General features: G+C 46.0%; 1 protein-coding gene across 1 annotated transcript; it reads right to left on the bottom strand.

Moving 5' to 3' along the window:
- Window positions 1–4,979: 4,979 nt before the first annotated feature.
- LOC308075881 (uncharacterized protein) lies at window positions 4,980–9,436 on the bottom strand (the record flags this gene model as incomplete). The annotated part of the gene is made up of 4 exons (XM_080415863.1): window positions 9,319–9,436; window positions 9,039–9,227; window positions 7,645–8,086; window positions 4,980–5,368 (listed from the first exon to the last, which is right to left on the bottom strand). Exons 1-4 carry the CDS (start codon window positions 9,424–9,426, stop codon window positions 4,980–4,982), a joined length of 1,128 nt encoding a protein of 375 aa, XP_080271989.1. The 5' UTR covers window positions 9,427–9,436.
- Between the last annotated feature and the right edge of the window lie 12,963 nt (window positions 9,437–22,399).

Here is a 22,399-nt window from a genome sequence, read left to right as displayed (position 1 = left end):
TGTTTATGTACTGGGGATTCTGAGTCCCTATGGTTGGGAAATGCGCTTTATCAGAGTACCTAAAAGCAGATCCAATTCATCGCCAAACCATAATAAATATATTGCTCATAATAAATATATTGCTCATTTTATATTCAATAAATATATCTTATCCTTCATTATTTGTCTTTTCTATTTATGAGTTGTCCTGACAGAAGTATGTTCAATGGTTTCTGATACACAAGTAACCAACGGTTTCGTTTTTTCGTCAGAGCTTATATGCGGAGGATGAGGGGCACAATCTCTCACTGGACCTGTGAGACTGTCCCTCATCCCGCCAAACGGATCCGACGTCATGTGGGGTGTTTGTGTGCAAAGTGAGATTATATAGCCTAGAATATCTATCCTAGTAACAATTTAATACATTCTAAAAGAACACTGTTAACACTAACCTGTATTTTAAGATCGCAGAGATGCTGGTGTTAGCCACTGCTGGGGTGGAGCAGGGCCTGCAAGGCAACCTTGACCTGGTACGGCAAAATATTGGAAGACAGCTTTTGGAGGACTCTGGTAGGCTTCAATCAAATGATTATCAGCCTCACCCAGACCAAAACATTGGACTTCACTGAACTCAAAAATATGTTTTCATAGATGACCAGACACATCTCTGTCGCTCCTGTGGGGAGGTGCAGCGCTGGGACAGGAAGGTCCGCCGAATCCGTGGATGATTGGGTACGAAACCTTCAAAGTTTTTTACATGGAGAGCACATTCTTTCTGTAACTAACTAAATAAATAAATGAATAACATTGTATCCATCTTCTTTCAGATTGAATGCTCATCATGTGCATTGTGGTTCCACTGGGTGTGTAGGCAGGCCTAACACCAGTGAGGACTACTTCTGCCCAGCCTGCACATAACCCAGTGGAATCACAATGCACATGGATCTCCACATACTGTAGGTGTCATGCCAGGTGTGATGCCAGGATGGATCATCATCACTTATTATTATTATTTTTTCATCAAGAGGCATTTTTCCCCCCTTCATTGTTACAGTGAAGATGGACAGGAAAGACATGCAGCAAAGGTCGTTGGGTTAGAACCCGCTTGCGGTCAGGCTGCATTAGAGCCAATGGTCTGTGCCTGGACTGCTAGGCCAGCTGGGAACTCTTTATGATTTTGTTTTGGAATCCTGTATGAGCATAGTTGTTTTTTTTTGCCCCAAAAAAGATGACCTGTCTTGCTGCTCTTGACCTAGTCTGGATGCAGACTTCTGAAAAGGTTAAATTGCAATTTAGATGGCATGTTATTTAGACAGAGGCCTATCTTTCTGCATTTGATGCATGTTTACCTTGCTTATTGTAAGTCACTCTGGATAAGAGTCTGCTAAATGCCTAAATTCAGTTCAACCTACAAAAGTCAATTATGGTGCATTTCTACACTGCCAACCAATGTCACCTGCTCCATCAGCATGCACAAGAAAGGTTACAAACCCATACACAGGAGCAGAGTGCAATGTATCACTATTATTACTGTCCTGAGCTCAGTGGCCTTGTGGTTACAGTGTCCACCCTGAGACTTTGAAGTTGCGGTTTGATCCCCGGTCGGGTCCTACCAAAGACTTTTAGAAAGGTACCCTGCCTCCCTGGTTAGAACTCAGCATCAAGGGTTGGATCGGGGTAAATCCCTGTGGCATACTAGAGTCAGATCCAGTGGGTGTGCATCACGCTAAGGAATCAGGAGATGGGCTCCTGCCCTATAGGGCTCATCAAGGCCTACTTAACTGTCCTGAGGTGATCAGGAGCAATCTGAAATCATACAATTTGCCCTTTTGTGACTAGTTGTTGTTACACTAGAAGAGACGATAAAGCCAAGAATGTGCCTTGTACATCAAGCACGCTAAGGAATCAGGAGATGGGCTCCTGCCCTATAGGGCTCGTCAAGGCCTACTTAACTGTCCTGAGGTGATCAGGAGCAATCTGAAATCATACAATTTGCCACTTTGTGCCCTTTTGTGACTAGTTGTTGTTACACTAGAAGAGACGATAAAGCCAAGAATGTGCCTTATACGCAGGGACGGATTATAGCTTGTGCATGCGCACAGGGGCCCTGGAGCCAAGGGGGCCCTGGCACTGCCACCTGAAACTCTGCTTTTCGATTAGTCAGTCATCTACTTGAGAACATGATTCCCATGTTGACTTCCAACTTCCAGGGAGATTTCAAATCACATTACACGTTTCTAATTGTGTAAAATAAAACACACTTATTTTGAAAGCCTCCCAGTTGTAGGAGGACATCTTCTATTGAAGCCATGTGACGCTTCATTTAAGCAAAACAGACTTGGTTTAAACGCAAGAATTTGGCAAAACCTCATATTTCTTTAATATTTGGTGGGGGCCCTTGGGGATTTTGTGCACAGGGCCCATTTTCACTGTAAGCCATCCATGCTTGTACGTCAAGCACGCTAAGGAAACAGGTGATAGGCTCCTGCCCTATGGGCCTCAGGGCTCTGCAAGGCCTATACTTAACTGTCCTGAGGTGATCAGGAGCAATCAGACAATTTGCCAGTTTGTGCCCGTTTGGGACTATTTGTTACACTAGAAGAGACGATAAAGCCACACATTTCACTCTTGTGTACCGTGTATGAGATGTGACAAATAAAAAAACTTTACAAGACTTTTAAATCATGTGGTTGGCTGATTTACTATGCCTCTTTCTTTGCTCTTTGTGTAAATGGTATGGGGGTGTTTCTCCTTGAGGGTGCCATGTTGTACAGACTGAGAGAGATTTTAGGGCTGTTAGAAATCAGTGTGGTGACTGAGGTCTCAAGTTAATCTAGTGACCATGTGCGTTTTAATGGTTTTAATGGCTGGTTTTATAGTCTATGATTTGTTTATGATTATGAGTCAGATTGGGTAGACTGGCGCACAAGAGTAGGCTATGCCCCAGACTGTTGGATTTCTGCTGACATTGGTAGGAGTTGGAATCCCATGAGTGGCTAACATTTATTTATTTGTGATGGTTTAAATGGCCTGAATAGTTAATGTAGGCTACATGACACATGTTTAATCCAATGGCGAAATGTTGCATTTTTTTTATGTATTGTTAGAGACCGTCACAGGAAGAAGTGGTTATCTTCTAATGAACTGTTTATGTAACCTATCATGTGTCATATTTACTATTTCTAAGTAGCCTCTAACATAATGAATAATAGATGATAGTGATGGTGGTGGTGATGATAGATTTGATGGTGGTGGTGATGATAGATTTTAGACACAAATCTGTAGTAAACAGCCGTGTTAGAGAGCAGTACAATGAAATCAGTGTGGTGACTGAGGTCTCAAGTTAATCTAGTGACCATGACTGTTTTGTTTTTTAATGGTTGGTTGTATACTCTATGAGTTGTTTACGGTACCCATGTATTGTGAGAAGAATGGCGCACCGGAGAAAGCGTCTACTAGTATGTTTATGCTGACATTGGGAAGGGTTCGAATCCCAGGAGGGAATGAACATTTATTTATATATTGATTAAATCATTGTTGCGTTTATTTGCTCGCTTTCAATGGGCTGAATAGTGATTGTACCTTACACATGTTGACTCCATGGTGACTTTCTTTCACCGTGGACAACATCTGCTGTTACTAGGACAACAGTAGACGCGGTCTCAACTTGATCTGAAGTCACCGGGCTACCTGACAAAAATTCATTTAATGAAGAATGTTCAGGAGCGGAGGATTTTCATTAACTTCTCCAACAAAAAAACCTTCATAAGGCATTGTGAGTGCCCTCTGTGCGGTGTGAGGGGGACATTTCTGGAACGCCACCTGGAGAGCCATAAGGACCGTAGAGATGATTTTGAGGCCCTGAAACACCAGACCAGGTTTCGGGAATCAAATCGTCTGCTTGAGGAGCTCAGGGCCACCAACCCTGAGGTCCCATTGATGTTAATATCTCTCAACGTATGTACATTGTCAGTGGTGTAAAGTAACTAACTACATTTACTTTAAGTACATTTTTGAGACATTTCTACTTTACTTGAGAATTTCCAATTTCCAATACTTTTACTTCTACTCCACTAAATCTCAGATCCAAATATTGTACTTTTACTTCACATTTATTTGAAAACTTTAGTTACTAGTTACTTTGCAGATATACATTATTACATTATAAAACATTAACCACTTTAATACTATTTTATATATAGGCTATTTGAAAATTGCCAATCTGCAAGCTCACAACGCGTCGCAATGTAGATCTGCTGTTTTCAAACATATTAGTACTTTTACTTATGTACTTTAAGTATATTTTGAGGCCAGTACGTTTGAACTTTTACTCAAGTGACATTTCAACACAGGCGTTTTACTTGTAACAGTAGTTTTATAATGTGGTATTGGTACTTTTACTTAAGTAGAACATTTGAGTACTTTTCCACAACTGTACAATAATGTTGGGCTACCCCCTCCCTCTCCTTATTAATGTCTTCATCCTCAACCTCGTTCTCCGTTCGATTTCCTAGTCTATAGTGCTGCTATTGTGCATGCTGATCATGTTTCCTCTCTTTCACACAGCATGATGATATGAGGGTTGATTTGGTGGGGTCATGCCTATGTTCTCTTTCGTGGTCGAGACTGGCTCTCCACTAAATATTATTCAATATTTACGGGAACTGACCCCCCCGGGGGCAGTGCTCGTGGATACTCTTTAAGACACATCACATATGGTGGCCCTGCCCTGATTTGCAATCAGTGGGGTATTTAAGCCCCACCCAGGCAGAGCCACTTTGATTCTTTGATTTCCACGAGTGCAGACGCATTGTGGGCTCAGTATTAAGACGAAAACAGTACAGAACGGGTGTTTGGCAGCGTGGTCCACTTACCTTTGGTAGAGAGCAGGTCTTGCGAGGCTCCTCTCAGGACGCTTCGCTGTCATATTTCACACCAAAAGTACATTCCTGGCGAGCGCGTGCAACCTGGTTCCGAATCTGACCTAGTCGGAGGGCGGATCAGGGCTGCTGCTGTTCTGCTCGAGTGACCAAGTGGGAAGCCGTCTGTCGGCCGAACGCTTGGTTCGCCGGCATCGCCATCGCCGCGGCTGCAGCCTGGTTCCGAATCTGACCCAGTCGGAGGGCGGACCAGGACGGCCGCTGGTTTGCTGGAGCGACCCAAGTGGAAGCCAACCCCGTGAAGCGGTTGAGCGCTTGGATCGCCGGCAGCGCCGCCACGGCGCGGTACCGAGGTGGACCGTAGAACCCGAGCGAGGCTGACCTAGTCGGCGGACCTCCGGGCCATCTACTACCGGTGGTCATCACCGCCGCGGTCCGAAAAGCCCTCGGCGGAGCCGAGTGAAAAGAGTAACAAACAAACAAAGTTTGCATTGTGTCCGGGTTACTTCCTTGTTGACGCAAGGAGAAGTGTGCCCCACAGGTCACAAGAGGGCAGTGTGGCGCTAGGCAGGAGTCTCCTGCCAATCGCTACACTCGCTGCAATTCTGTCTTTGTATGAGTATATAAATATACTTAAATACTTTCACGGTAAATAAGTGAAATAAAGATAAAGAGACACTTGGCTCTGCTCATATACTGATAGAGTAAGTGTATTGAGTATTAAGTGTATGGGTATACAAATACATACGTTTACGAATATATACCTATTTATTTAGGTATATAGATAAGCATACATGGCTTACATAATATGGCAAACATGGCCAGCCCAGCGCCCCACGTCTGTCTGGGCTGTGGGCGGCCACGTTAGATGTATGCTTTGCTTGGGGATGGATCATGCGCGCACGGGCTGGACCCCTCTGCGTGCATGAATTGCTTTATCCTGCCGGCAGTCGTTTCTCTCCAACCCGCGAAGCGGGGGGGCACCATATATGGTGTGTTGCACGGCAGAGCCGTCCACACCTAGGTGCAATTCTACATTGTGGCGCGCGTTCCACAACAAGGAATGAGTTTGGAGTAGAAATGTCAGAGTCTTCTGTTGGAGCGCCTCAGTGCGGCTGCAGAGTTCAGGTACAACCTCTTCCAGGGGAAGATGGAGACACTAGAAACTCTGCTGGAGACACAAGACAAACTGCTGGACATTGAGTTGGATAGGGGCATCCATCCTAACGAATAAAATGTGTGTATACAAATATAGATGTATATATATGTTACAGTATGATTGGAGAACCAGTACGATTGAAGAAGGAGCGCTTGTTTTCATGCAATTCTGTAAAACCAACGCTAGAGGGCAATGCAAGCTAGACTAGAGGGAGGCTGTGTGTGTGTGTGTGTGTGTGTGTGTGTGTGTGTGTGTGTGTGTGTGTGTGTGTGTGTGTGTGCGCGCGTTTGTGCGCGTGCGTGCACGCACACAAACGCGCACGCACGCGCCTGCGCACACACGCATGCTCAAACGTGCACGCGCGCACATGCGCACGCGCTCATGCTTTCAATTTGGTTTATTGAAAGCAGGACTATTAAGATACTTTTATTGTGTTCTGCCTTTTGTTTTACTTTCTCCCTGACACACACACACACACACACACACGCACACACACAAACAGTGATGCGCGCGCGCACACACTTGCGCGCACGCATGCACACGCATGCGCAAACGTGCATGCACGCACGCACATGTGTGCACACGCATGCGCGCGCGCGCGCACCCTCCCTCCGGAAGCTAGTGCGACAACAAGCAGTCCCCGTAAACAATATTTACTATTCTGTTCCTATCGTGACTTAACTAGGAAACGCTGAGGAAAGAAGGTCTTCTCGGGGATAGATCGAGTCCCCGCCGGCCGAGAAGTAGTCCCGTAGCAATAATGTTCCCCACACACACTCGCATGAATGAAAATCGCTAGCTATTATTCAAAGCTAGCAGCTAATGTAAACTGGGAGCTGGCTACAGCCTTATATTATACCTCTATGGCTACAGCACTATAATGGAGAGAGTAGCGGACTTCCGGACTGCATATGCTTACCATGGGAGTTATATTATACGACGATGGGGAGTCGACGCTAGTGTCATACTGTCTCCATTATATTGCTCTAGAGCTGGCGAGCCGGTGACGCAGTCAAATGTTTTCCCCACACATGAATTAAATTAAATTCCCCGGTCTTCATTTCGTTTTAATGTTATTAATTATTTCCCCCACATGAATTAATTCATCAATCACAACATTTATAACATATAATAAGATAACAGTTTCATGGAATTGGAAATGTTTATTTCTGCAATAGCTCATTAATGAGCATTCAAAGAATTAATCCATTAAAGTAAGTAAAGTACAGCAACACCAGATCCATGCTGCTCATTTATTGGAATACCACCAAATTCATCCATTAAATCAAATAATTCATCAACTAAATAAATAAAAGTCATCCATGCTGTAAACAATTGCATAAATATAATAATTCATCCTTTAAATTAAATAACTCATCAACTAAATAAATAAAGCAAATTCATTGTGCAAAACAAGTGCAAACAGTCCAAAATAAATATTCATTAATACAGGTAGGCCTACATGTTCAGTGATGCTACGCTATGTCATAAGCTACTTATTGGAGCAGGAGGTTGCTTCATGGCATTTGCTATTGCACAGCAGCCCCTTTGCTTTGCAGTTGCATCTGTTAGTGGTGCAACAATTGGTTTGCCTGCAGTTACACTTCTGGAAACCTTGTCCATTACCCTCTGACTGGGCAGTGGCTGCCTGACGCAAAGACACTTCTTTATCTGTGGGCACATCTGCAATGCTTATAAAGGACTCTAAACACGGGTCAAATTGGTTGCGTGCATATAGTTGTTTAAGGACCCCACTTTTTGTGCCCAATCTGTAGAACCCATCTTCAGACATGTTGAGCACAACAGCCAACACGTTGCGTGGGTCATTTTTTGCCCGGTCCACATCAGGAACTGAGACCCTGACAGACTGCCCAAGCTCAGCCGCTTTAAAGCGCTTGGCAGACATCTCCAACATCCTCTCGGCTTGCTTCTCCTGCCTCCTCTTGGCTGCTGTGCGGTGCTCCTTCTGTTTTTCAGCTGTGTGGCAGTGACAGCACACAACAGCTGCCCCATAGCCTTCCTCCTCATCACCCCTGGCAGTACTGCAGGGCTGAATCGCATGACATACCTACAGAATAAAATGACAGTGAAAAATAAAACACACATGTTATGTAATTATGCTGTTATACATGTCTTTTAAGCGTGATTATGAAACCCACACAATTGTCAGGAAACACCACTGTGATTGGCCAGAAGTCGCTTTGATTGACAGTTCTCGTTTTTGCAAATATGCCTAACCCTAACCTTAACCCTAACCTCAGTAAAACTATGCCTAAACCTAACCTTAACCCTAACCTCAGTAAAACTATGCCTAAACCTAACCTCAGTAAAACTATGCCTAAACCTAACCTTATATCTAACCCTTAAAATTAAATGTTTTAAAGTCCTCATTACCCTAACCCTTTGTAGCATAAATGAAGAGTTGTGTAAGTCCCAGCAGACGCACTAGGATTGACCAGTAGTCACTTGGAGTGGCAGTTGGGGCAAACGCAGTCCCCACAAACATCATTTACTATTCTGTGCCTATCGGTACATAATTCGGACGGGGCTGAGTAGGCTCAAAGCGAACTTCGCAACGTTCGGCACGGCAACTCGCGCGCCTTAGCGCGCTCGGTGGTGCCTCTCGTGGCTCAAGTTCGCTTGAGACTGCGCCCCTCCGTCGCGGTCTGGTCCAAAACTATACTTTAAATTCTTAATTCTTTATTGAGTCCTAGTCCTGTACATTCTTATAATGAGACTATGGATTTAGTTAAACAGAATGTGAAATTATAAGGGCATTAAAATAAAAAAATAGCAAGATCCCAAAAAGACTCTCTTTCAACCCTAACCTCAGTAAAACTATGCCTAAACCTAACCTCAGTAAAGCTATGCCTGCCAGGGAGCCAATCAAAACACAATGGGAGACTGTTCTGTCCTAGAACTCATGTGGGTTCCATAATCAGGCGTCTTTGAAATGTAAAATGTTCTGCACAATCATGAATATAATGCACCTCATGGACATTAAGACATGTTACACTGACCTGGCCACAGATGGCGCACTTATGTCCACCAGAGGTCGTTTGCTGACAGGACACACACAAGCAGGGGTCTTTATTTTCTTCTTCCCCATCAGCAAAAACGGAGATAAGTTCCTCCTCTGTGGTGATGTTAGAAGTGACCTCCTTTGGTAGCCCCTCTAGTCCCACTGTAATGGGCCTCCCATACATGGCCTTGATTGATTGAAAACTTTATTAGATAAAACATAGAACTACAATGGTAACATTCTGAAAAAGAATAGCAGAAGATGAAACATCAACAAACCTCATATGGACTCCTTCCTATTCCAGAGTGAAAGCGTCTGTTCTTGGCGTACTGGACAAACCACAGCCCGTCAGCCCACTTAGACGTGTGGTTGTCCCGTTGCCACATTGCTAGAATGTCCTCGAGATCACGGTTTGCACGCTCTACAGAGCCCTGGCTTTGAGAGTGACGGGGCTTGCCATGTACAAGTTTACATTCTGGCCACATACTGACAACCCTTTCAACCAGTTTGTTAGCAAACTCACGACCGTTATCACTTTGAAGAATTAGTGGCGCTCCTTTGTCACTAAAGATGTGAAGTAAATGGTCGGCCACCTCTTCTGCTCGCTTTGTTTTCAGAGGTCGGAGACAGACAAACTTGGTCAGATGATCCTGATAGACCATAATGAAACGATACTCCCGGTCAGCATTGCTCTGCATGTCTATTAAATCCACCTGACAGCGCGAGTTCATGTAGTTGGAAATGATAGGCTTGACCACAACACCCTTTTTAACTTTTTTTTGTTTTAGTTGACATGCCTCACACAAGCGCAAATAAACACCGACACTCCTCACGGTGACATTGTAGAATGACCGACGCAGCTCTTTGTACAGAATGTCACGACCACTGTGTCCAGTTCTGATGTGGGCTTCGTGTATTCTGTCAAATAAGTCCTCTTTGGCCACAAGTACAGTGTCCGCACCGTGCCTGGCTATCTTCTTTGTGCCGCCAAAGTCAATTAAATGGTATTTTTTCCCCAACCTATAGTCCTTCGGGCATGTTTTCTGCGGTCTCTCGAGCGTAGCGATAATGTCTTTCTCCGTCTCGCGAGTTAAAAAGACAGCGTTACTCTGCTTAGTTTGGCCAACCGCTTCATTATCCAACCTGTCATAGAATATTTCTCTCATATTATCCATTTTATTTTCAGCGCTCCTCAGCGTTCGCCTGGTGTAGCTTCCTGGTTCCTATGTTGTTGTTGTCGTCGCAATCAAAGCCCCGCCTCTCGAAAAGCACCGCCTCGCGCCGGAGCCCCGCGCCTAAAAACAAGCGCTCTGTCTTCAATCGTACTGGTTCTCCAAACGTACTGTGACATATATATACATATAAAAAAATAATAAAAAAAAAAAAAGGGCCAGGTGCCTGTCGTTTAGAGGCAAGCCGTTTCCACTGCAACCCAACAGACTGAACGTCCCAGGGTGGCAGAGCCGCACCATACGAGCATATTGGTGCCAGGTTCGGCAGCTTCTGCGTTCAGGTGTAATAACGCACTATACGGCGTGTCGCTGACGGGGTCAGTTCACGCGACCGTGGTGTAGTTCTGTCTGTTGATCTGCCAGTGACACAGACAGGACGTGCTGGTCTGTTGTACACAAACTGTGCGGTACACAAACTGTGCGGTACACAAACTGTGCGGCCAATCCCCGGCCATTATAGCCCGCTATACGGCGTATCACCGGTTGGGTCGGTTTACGCGTCCGTGGCGGAGTTACGCCAGTTGAGACACTGGCGGGGCGCGCTGGGAGTCTGTCGAACAATTGCAACAGTATACCCGCGGCCATTATAGCCCGCTTTACGGCATATTACCGATTGGGTCGGTTTACGCGTCCGTGGCGGGTCTGCCAGGGGTCCCTTGAATCAGTCGTTGCACGCTATACAGCGTATCGCCGACTGGGTCTGTTTACGCGCTGTAGCGTAGTTCGCTGGAGAACCGGGTTTGGTGATTCCAGCGGAGCACATCCGTACTGTCAGGGGCGAGCGGAGCGCACCATATATGGTGTGTGGCACGGCGGGGCCGTCTACACACCTAGGCATAATTCTGCGTGGTAGAATCCGGTCATCGGTGTGAAGCCACTAGTGATGTGCGGGTCGGGTTTTTTCATGACCCGCCCCGCCTCAACCCGCGACGGAACGCGACCCGCCTCAACCCGCCCCGCGAACCCATATATAAATCTATGGCTCAACCCGCCCCGCGACCCGCGGTGGGAATACATATATATATTATATAGCGCTCTTTTAAGTACCCAAAGTCCCTTTAAATGTCTACAGTAGCACAACATTGTCATGGGCTGAATAAACAAGCATGTTGGTCAAAATAGGGTTTTTTTTTTTTTTTTTCGTGGAGAGCGGCTGACCCGCTCACCCTCAGCCCGCATACTTTTCTCTGAAATCCTGACTCGACCTACCCGCGCCGCGGGTTGACCCGCGGGTCCCGCGGGTTACGGGTCGACCCGCTCATCACTAGAAGCCACGGAGTAAGCTCCTTGCTCATCCCGAGAATGCACAGAGCCATGGCTATCCGGACGCAGCTAGCCAAACACAGAGGCTACTCCGTCACCGTATCAGCGCGCGCTTACGCGGCGCTTGCGTGACCTTAATAGCCCTGACCTTTATGGAGTATGGCTGCTCTCCGGCCGGTGAGGCGCCATCGGTGGCGGTCCTAGTCCAAGCTGCGGCAGGAGGACCGAGCTTGTCCGATGAAGCGGCCTATTGAGCCATCGGCCATGTTAGGCCAGGAGGCCAGTGCCCGGCTACAACGAGCTAAGGAGGCTCGTGGATGTGCACGGGAGGTGATGGCAGGAATGCTCCGGCGGGGCTGTGAGCAGCTTGCCGAAGTAATAGAGTACTTTCTCCACCACTGGTGTGGACAGTCATTATAGCCTGCTTACGGCGTATCACCGATTGTCGGTTTACGCGTCCGTGGCGGGGTCCCGTCAGTGGGAACACTGGGCGGGGCTTACTGGTGGTCTGTTGGAACACACATAAGGCAACCATTAGAGCCCGCTATACAACGTATTACCGGCTAGGCCGGTTCGCGGGTTCGTGGCGGAGTTCCGTCAGCGGAATCACTTGGCAGGCGGCTGGTGGTCTGTCGAACACAACCTGGGCGGCCATTATAGCCCACTATGCGGCGTGTCACCGATTGGGTCGGTTTACGCGTCCATGGCGGAGTTCTGTTGGTGAATCTGGTCTCAGTGACGCAAGACAGAACGCGCTGGGTCTGCCAGGGGTCCCCTGAATCAGTCATTGCACGCTATACAGCGTATCGCCGACTGGGTCGGGTTACAGCTGTGGCATAGTTCGCTGGAGAACCGGGTTTGGTGATTCCAGCGGAGCATATCCGTACTGTCAGGGACGAGCGGAGCGCAACATATAGGGTGTTGCCGTCTCCACTCCAGCCCAACAGACTAAACGTCCGTGGGCGTGAGCTGTGAGAGCCAAGCTCAGGCTGTGGCTCCCCCTCTTTACCTGCCCTGCCTGGTTTGGACAGGTCTGTAGAGTTGGATTTTGTTTTGACAAGACTACGAGTGTTGGCAGCCTATTAACCAACTGCAGTGTGCAGTTCAGAGAGCGGGCGTGGTAAATCGCCCCTCTTGGGGTTGGTGTTGCGGCTCGTTTATAGGTGAAACAAACGTGATCCGAAAGGAGAGCCTCCGCATCCAAGAATTGGATGACCGGCCGGTGCGTGCTTGCTCAGAGGAGCAGTGCCACAACGATGTGGCCAGGCTCCGGCGGCACTTGGGCACTGAGGCCGGCGCCTCGGCAAGAGAGGTTGCAGGCTCGGCATGGGTTAGAGGCCAGAGCAGGGACTTTGTCCCTTGCTCCAGTGGGACGGGCCACCCTCTGGGCTCGCCCAGAGTTTCAGTTGAGGGCCAGGTTGACCTGGAGGCTGTACCTATGCCCTTTGGGGCTGATAGCAGCCACGGCACTCATTGTGCCCCCGGCTCTCCTGAACATGCGGCCAGTACGGATTGGGTCAATCCCTGCATTCCACCTTATCCAGCCTGATCAGAGTACGAGTCAGTCTTGAACTGCACCCTTCCCACCCCCTCAGGGCAGTGAAGCAGGGTTGCAGTCACTGTTGGGCCCTGTCAGGGCCTTGAAAGTGTGTATGGACCTAACTGCCTTGGGCAGATGGTCTCCAAGGCTGGGCTCCCTCAATGGGTTGAGAAACAATCCAGCAGGCGTATAGGTGGGCAGGCAGGCCAGCCACAACAGGAATGTTGCACATTCCACACAGGGCCTCGCTGCCTCATGGGCATCTGGCGAGGTGCCCCTCTATCTGAGATCTGTGTGACGGCTCCTGTTTGACGCCGTACATTCCTTGTCATTTACAGTCATGCACCATACGGGCGTATTGCTGGCGGGGTCAGCTAACGCGTTCGGGTATGTAGTCCCGTCAGGACGGTGACACAGTGAAGCATGCAGAGACTGTCAGGGGTGAGCAGAACGCACCATACGGGTGTGCTACGGCATGGCCAGTTACGCACCTGAATTTAGTTCTGCAGGGCGGAAGCCGGCGTGGTCGTGTGAGCCACAGAGTGAGCTCCCTCCTCATCCCAAGATAATTGTGTCGCTGCGCTGGGGATCAGCCAGTGACACGACGGTCCCAAACAAGGGCAACATGTAAATTACCCAGTTGCCGAAGGGGGCTCGTGGCCCTCTCACGATAGGCCAGCAGTCCCCCCACAGGAGGTGGGACCGTGTGCCTTCGGTGCCTTGCGGCATGGGGCATCGGAGCCTTTGAGCACTTGGGCTGCAATGGCTTCTCTCAAGGCAGCATTCTTGCTGTTAACTTCCTCAGCTACAAGAATGTCCCTGTCGTGCATGAGGGATGCTGACGCTTCCTACATGGCAATGCTTGGGTGGTGCTGGTGTCAATCCCTGCATTCCACCCTATGGCCTGATCAGAGTACGAGTCAGTCTATTGAACTGCACCCTTCCCACCCCCTCAGGGCAGGGGAGCAGGGTTGCAGTCACTGTGGGGCCCTGTCAGGGCCTTGAAAGTGTGTAGGGACCTAACTGCCTTGGGCAGGTGGTCTCCAAGGCTGGGCTCCCTCAATGGGTTGAGAAACAATCCAGCAGGCGTATAGGTGGGCAGGCAGGCCAGCCCCAACAGGAATGTTGCACATTCCACACAGGGCCTCGCTGCCTCATGGGCGTCTGGCGAGGTGCCCCTCTAGCTGAGATCTGTGGGACGGCTCCTGTTGGACGCCGTCCGCATTTATCAGGTTCTACTGCATGGGTGTGGTAGCCAGCACCCCTATCACTGAGTGCGTGCTGGGCTCCGCAGCAGGACATGGCCTTCACCAGTCGTATCTGCAAGGAGAATTGTGGAGTTGCAAGCTCTGTCAGTCCATGAGGAGCTTTGCAGGTCTAGGCCCAGATGATGGAGGAGCAGTGTTACGCCCCATCCTGGCCTTTCTCCCCAAAAGTTCTCTCAGAGGTATCTCAATCTGGTGTTTGAGCTCTGTCCCTCTTGACATGCGGACAGATGGAGTACAAAGACAGAGTCGGTTCCCACTCTGCCCTGTTAGAGCTTAGTGTCGTACGTCAGGGCCACACAGGCCCACAGAGTAACAGACCAGCTCTTCGGGTGCTGAAGCAGGAGTGCTTGGACCACTGGCAAAGGCTAGGCTGTCCCGCTGGATCACAGAGATGATCCAGCAGGCTTACAGGCGGGCTGGAGTACCAGTGCGGGCACACTGGGACGGCGGCCTCCTGGGTGCTATGGAATGGTGCGTCTCTGACGGAGATCCGCACAGCAGCAACATGGTCGACTCTGTCTACATCTACCCAGTTCTACCGACTGAGCGTGGCAGCCAGCACCCCATTCACGGAGCGAGTGCTGGGCTCCAGGCGGTAGAGCAGGTCATACTCACCGTGCCTCCGAGACCCTGGCTCCCGTAGGACAGGCCGGGCTCGGAGTGATGTCGGGCATAGTAAGCTAGCCCTGCGTCTTGCGGGCTAGGTGGCTAATCAGTTGACTGGCTGTCGCCAGCTGGGCCTAGGTAGCTTCTTGCGCCTAGGCCACGAGCATTACATACTTTTGGATGATAGGATTTTGGAGCACGCCTTGGGCTGATACTGCGGGCTTAAACTGCTTCTGGCTGCCGCGGGGCGGCTGGGTCTGCTTATTTCCTCGCGGTGTGTCTTAGAGAGTTCCCGTAAATATTGAATAATATTTAGTGGAGAGCCAGTCTCGACCACGAAAGAGAACGCCAGGTTACATCCGATGTAACCCAGGTTCTCTGAGTGGAGAGACTGGCTCTCCACGAATCAGCCGCTCCGAAATTCGTGTCAATCAAAGTTAATCAAAGTGGCTCTGCCTGGGTGGGGCTTAAATACCCCACTGATTGCAAATCAGGGCAGGGCCACCATATGTGATGTGTCTTAAAGAGTATCCACGAGCACTGCCCCCGGGGGGGTCAGTTCCCGTAAATATTGAATAATATTTAGTGGAGAGCCAGTCTCTCCACTCAGAGAACCTGGGTTACATCGGATGTAACCTGGCGTTCCCTCAGCCCTATGTTCCCTCAACCCTATGTTCCCTCAATCTCTAACAAAAAAAAACATCCAAATTAGGCCCTATGTTCCCTCAGCCCTATGTTCCCCCATATCAATTTAGACCCTATGTTCCCTGCAGGCTTATAAAAAAAAAAAAAAAAAAGGTAAAACCGCTGGCAGTGGCGGATGAATTAATTAATTAATACCTGGCAATGAATGTGTTAATACCTTACAGAAAGCCCAAATATTTAAATGTTTAAAAAGTGTCCCACTCCGATCAACTATTAATGTTATTAGTCAGAAATCTCGGCCGTCAGTGACACTTATAATCGGGGTTCCTACACATGTTCCATTTCAAAATTCCATACTTTCCAGATTCAAATTTCCAGAATTCTCTATTGATTCTTCAGACCATATTTGACATACAAGTATAATAGCTACATGTAGATGCTTATTATGTAACAAAATAGTTTTAAAATCCAACTTTACTGATATACCGATATACCTTCAACCCCTACAGTAACAGGGATGTTCATGTACAATTGACCAGTGAACTAGAAAGGAGAACTAAAGTCTATTGACATTGCTTTATTGGCTGTTTAATAAATGACTATAAATAAAGACACTCCTACACAGAAAGTTTGTGTCTATCTAAGGCTAAAGGATACCTTTATGGCTTCCTTATCGTTTCCTTTATGGCTGTGTTCGTTGTCATTCCAATAGACACTGTGAATAGACTGTGACACAGAGCTTTTTTCCCCAATTCATTTTCGGTTCTTATTTATAAAAGAGACAAAAAATATGGAGGGGACAATATATATATATATATATATATATATATATACATATATATATATATACATATATATACATATACATATATATACATATATATATATATATATATATATATATATATATATATATATATATATTCAATAGATCATGGGAGACAATGAGTATACTGTAGATAGCAGTGCGCCGGTTAGTTTGTGTCCTCGTTGGGCATAGATGTTTGACAGTGGAAACTCGTCAAACTTTTCTGTGTATGAGTGACTTTATTTATAGTCATTTATTAAACAGTGTTGATATGATTGACCTAATCTAACAGCCAATAAAGCAAAGTAAATAGACTTTAGTTATCCTTTCTAGTTCACTGGTGAATTGTACATGAACATCCCTCCTGTTACTGTGGGGTAATATAATAATAATGATATAAAGTGCTTACCAGGTGAGCACTTTATATTATTTATGGAGATGTACGGGCCTTAAAGGACAACTTTGTTTTTTTACAACCAAGGTTTATATTTTAGCTTGTAATTAAAGTAAATAAAAGATGAGTGTTCTTTTTTTTTTTCATTTACTGCTTTCTATAGTTTTAGCAATTTTCGCGATATTTATTTCAGTGGGTGGGGGCATTCTGTCCGGTGGCTAAATATGCCTTTTTTACACAATAAAAAAGGTCCTGTGGTCTTTGATGGCCAGCTGTGAGTTATTGGGGGCTAGAAGAGCTACTGTAAATAATAATAAAGAAAACGCCGGGTTAGTGTGTAAAAAAAAAAGACATATTTAGCCACTGGACAGAATGCCCCCGCCCACTATAAAAAAAATATCGCGAAAATTGCTAAAACTATAGAAAGCAGTACATTTAAAAATGTTAACACTCATCTTTTATTTACTTTAATTACAATCTAAAACATAAACCTTGGTTGTAAAAAAAAAAAGTTGTCCTTTAAACACGGAACTCCAAACACTATTTGGGGAAGTGTCCAAGGAAGGCTGTCATAGATACTCAATTGACATAATCAATCAAAATAAATGTATGACAGTCTTGATCCAAGTCAGGTTTCCTTTTGCAGAAAAGATAACCTGTTTACTTTTCTCATAATTACATGAATGCATGAATGTTCAAACAAGTTCTAGATTATTTGTGATGCTATGTACATGTATATGCAATTGTGCACAGACAATAAGAACAATAAGAATACAATTTAAGCTGATATATGGGTTATCTCTCCTGGTAGGGTGAAATTGGTAGCCCACCTGAAAATATTTTTTCTGTTTATTAAAGAGCTGGAGAGACGGGGAGACCCCTGTTACTGAACAAACACTCTATAGCGATCATTGTCAGAAAATAGTGTTTTAACCTTTAACAAACAACATTTTGTTTTAGCAAGAAAATATAACTTAGAGCACCTTTATGTATAAACCTGTCCATACATTTTTGAGATATAAAAAATGTAACCTTTTGTGACATGCCATGTCTATTGTCACACTCCATTTGTACAATTCAGTTCCATGGCCCATGTTAAAAATATGTCTATCACTAAAAAAGTGATAGACATATTTTAGGTATCTTGCTAAAAAATATCTCATGACAGACAAGAGCAAAAAAATTACCCCATTTTACCAATGAATCTGAGGGAACATAGGGCTGAGGGATTATAGGGCTGGGGGAACATAGGGTCTATTTTGGGATGGGGGAATATAAGGCTGAGGGAACATAGGGCTGAGGGAACATAGGGCTGAGGGAACATAAGGCTGAGGGAACATAGGGATGAGGGAACATAGGGCTGAGGGAGCATAGGGCTGAGGGAACTTGAGTACGCTCCCGATTTGGTCATGGACGAGGCCACACCTTGCACCAAAAGACAGGACTCTGCTGCCCCCACCCAGGGCCACCGCAGGACTCTGCTGCCCCCACCCAGGACCCAGGACCACCGCAGGACTCTGCTGCCCTCACCCCCCGAAGAAAAGGGACCCCTGTAAAGGTATTATCTATTTCTATTCACTTTCCCACACATTATGTAGAGATGTAATTGTCTCCGCCGTAGGTGGAGAGTATGTTTTCGCTTCGTCCCGCCGTGTGTGAGCATGGCCCCTAGCCAAGCTAACATTGGTCAAGCTCCACGTGACACGTGTCAATATGTTGACACCAATGCCTTTGATTGGCTAGAGGGACGCATGACGAAATACAATCCTATAAATAGGTGTGTCACTTCAAAAAGCCGCTTACGTTTTTTGAAGTGAGGTAAGACAGGATCAATCAGTCTTGAGAACACCTAACATTGGTCAAGCAAAGGCGCAGAAGGCCAAAGCTAAGAAAGCATACTCATCTACAACAGTAACACAGAAGAGGACTATAGAGTTGAATTGATCCCACAACAAGGCCGAAGTCTTAATACTGTAACAATTGGCCACCTTGATCAAATACATTATGTAGCACTAGAGAAAACTGACATAGATCAAACACACCAATCAACTGCTGAAACTGTTCAAGACAATGAAGATGAAGAAGACAGACAAGCATTTGAACAAACCAGTCAATTACGAGGACTCCCATATGACACATTGCTTCAAGAAGAATTTTTTTTAGATGCAGACACTACATATTCAGTCGCCCCTATAGAACACCAAAAACCACGCGCATTCTACCAAGACGACCCGTTCTACCAAGACGACCGCACGGGTCTGCTGGCGGAGAATTTTCTAGTTTAATCTGATTCTGTCATTTTGTGTAATGGTTAATGTGGGCTGGTTTCGGCTGGTGTTTTGTCTTACACATCTAGATGGTATCATCCCGAGGATCGAAAAATACTTTCAACGTATATTCACTGACTGTGTCCCCAAAAATTAAGCCCTGGGCACAGGGGAAAAAACGGGCAAATACCATGAGAGACATTAAGCTGCCTCAGGTCTTTGGTGAGCACACACACACACACACACGCACACACACACGCACACGCACACGCACAGATAGATGACCGGGGCCATTCAAATGCCACACAGAACACCACTATATGAACTATCCAGGCACAAAAATGTTGTATTCAACAATGTGTGTTACATGTGTCATTACAGAAACTGTAATCGAAACCTACAAACAGGCTCGTGAGGGAGCGGATCCCACCACAGTATCGAGAAACAATGCAGGATCCAAGGTCAGCCGCTTTAAAGGGATACTTCACTTTCACATAAAATAAACATTAAAAATGTATATTAAAAAAAATGAAAGAAGTTATGGCAAAATAAAGGCCCCCTCACACATTAGTAGGACACTCTAATGCGTGAGGGGGCCATGAATTTTCCATAACTTTTTTCATTTATTTTTAATATATTTTTTAAATGTTTCCCCGGCCCGAAAGTGAAGTATCCCTTTAAGGCCTTTATTCAGTACATGGCCGACGGCGTGATCAGGATGGGGGACTGGAGGTTCCTCCACAACATCCTGAGAATAAAGAGGTGAGTTTTGGTGGAGAGACTGGCCAATCAGTATATTTTTGCTGGGTCCTCAGTTCAAAAAGTCTAATCTTGCCTCTCGGTTTAAACATATAAATATATGCATATTATCTCCTTTCCAGAGCTGTAAATGGGAAAATTAATGCAACTACATTGACACGTTTGGGGTGACTCATTTTGGAAAGCAACACATATCATGACTGGTCTGGCCCTTTTTAGCTGAGAGTCCAGGGCCAGTCAGTCCAGGGAAAGCCATTCCTCTCAGTTTGACAGCCTGTCAGTCCACCAGCCTACCTGCTTGCTGCTATTGCAATGTTAGCTTTTTTTGTGTTATCAGTTCATGTATATCACCATCAACATCACAACAATATCTCCAACATTTTGCAGCTTTTACAGGAGCCTTGTATGTCCCCACCTTCAGTGCTGGCCTACATTCAGGCGGTCAAGCAGTTTCTCGTCCATGCTAAGGCCAGCCATGTGAATGGTTGCAGAATATCGAAGTCGGAATGGTACAACATCGATACCACCTTCGGAAGTATCATGAAGGGCATCCGAAGGGATCTCATCCGTCACCAGCAGGCAACAAAACGTGCCAAACACGAGCAGCTCCCCACAAAGAAGAACCTGCTTGACTTCCAGTCCGCTGCCAGGAAGGAGATTCCTGAGGTCCTGGGTATGTTTACGCTCTCATCTCATCAGACTATACCAGGGTTGGGCAACTTTGATGATGCAGAGGGCCACTATATTTCCACACTCACTCCAGAGGGACACTACTGTACATCTCCACACTCACTCCAGAGGGCCACTATATTTCCACACTCACTCCAGTGGGCCACTATATTTCCACACTCACTCCAGAGGGCCACTATATTTCCACACTCACTCCAGAGGGCCACTATATTTCCACACTCACTCCAGAGGGCCACTATATTTCCACACTCACTCCAGAGGGCCACTATATTTCCACACTCACTCCAGAGGGTCACTTTATTTCCACACTCACTCCAGAGGGCCACTATATTTCCACACTCACTCCAGAGGGCCACTATATTTACACACTCACTCCAGTGATTCTGGAACTACCCATATCATCATACTAGAACCAAATAGTGAGTTACTCTGCTTTGTTTATAACGTTACTTTACCTTGCCTCTAAGGACAATTCAAGATAATAATTGTCTTTCTGTAAGCTATTATTTTCAATACCACGAAGATCACAAATGAATTGATGAATATTTTCCCTTTGCTCCCTCTTTTCAAGGCAAAGCTCAACAACCACAAAGGGGACAAGCTGAAGAGAAAACTTTGTGTTGATCCAGTGCAGGCGGACCTCGATATAAAGATGAAGATTGTGGACATTATGGAGCAGGCGGAGAGGCGCAACACTGATAGGCTAGATAGACTTGCAGAGGCTCATAATAGGATGAGCAACAGTTTTGACCACCTCGTGAGGCATTTAACATCCCAGCCACAACCCTATGCAGCAAACCCCAATGGTAGCAGCAGTGATGGGCACACCAACATGCACCCTCCACCCAGGTTCATGCACACACCTGTGCATTCAACATATGCCCCTAGTCCTGTCCCATATCCATACACACCATCACCCACATTCCCAGTGCCTGCATACTCTTACAGAGCTGCACTGATGCAGGAGGAAAATGAATATGAGTCACTGAGTTAGAAACCATTTTTTTAGAAAGTGTTTTTTTTTTTTTTACATTTTTACATTTTGTTTATTACTAGTGAATGTTGCCTGCATACTGTTACGATGTGCACACTTTTGTTTAATGTGACACTTTCTGTATGTGTTTACTGTGGATATTTCCTGCATACTTACAACAGAGGTGCACGTATTTGATTAAAAATGAGTAATTACTTTGTATTAAAGGTGCTATATTGCTTTGCCTTACAGATTTATGGATTTATGGAAAAATACAATAAAGGAGTACACAGATGATCTGTGTACTCTGTTTTATTGTATTTTTTTTCTTTATTGTATCTGTTTAAAAATGTGTAATTACTTTGTATTAAAAGGTACAGATCTAAAGCAGAGACAAATAGAAAAGCAGATATAGAGCTTGAAATAGAAAACCAGTAATAGAATAGAATAGACTAATCTCCACTCCTTTGGGGTGTTATTTTGTCACATTATGTGTACAGTATATATATATATATATATATATATATAGTAGCTACTTGTACTAGCTCTTCAGCCGTAATTACCTGTATTTGTGTGTGAATGTCTGCCCTTCCTGTTGATGTAGTCCATGGAATTGACAGGTGGCTGTTTGATTTCAATGTGGGTCCCGTCCACCGCTCCCAAACACTGATTCCATGGTCCCTCAGAAACCCAGCCACTAGCTCCTCTGTCTCGGGCTCAGTGAAAGGCAGCTTTATATATTTCGGACATAGGTGGACAGTGATGGCTTTGCAAACGTGCCTCACTATGACCGACACAGTCGGTCGTGATATGTCGAAGGCATTTCCGTTTTGCGTAGCCGCCCCTCATCACTTAAATAATAAAGTGTGACAGCTACCTTTTTCAAAACTTCAACGGGTGCTCTCATGTTTGTA

The sequence above is a fragment of the Gymnoscopelus braueri genome (assembly GCF_963280865.1).
Source record: "Gymnoscopelus braueri genome assembly, chromosome: 2".
Classification (NCBI taxonomy): Eukaryota; Metazoa; Chordata; class Actinopteri; order Myctophiformes; family Myctophidae; genus Gymnoscopelus; species Gymnoscopelus braueri.
Note: the sequence above shows the minus strand (reverse complement) of the source record. Positions and strands in the feature narration are given on the sequence as shown.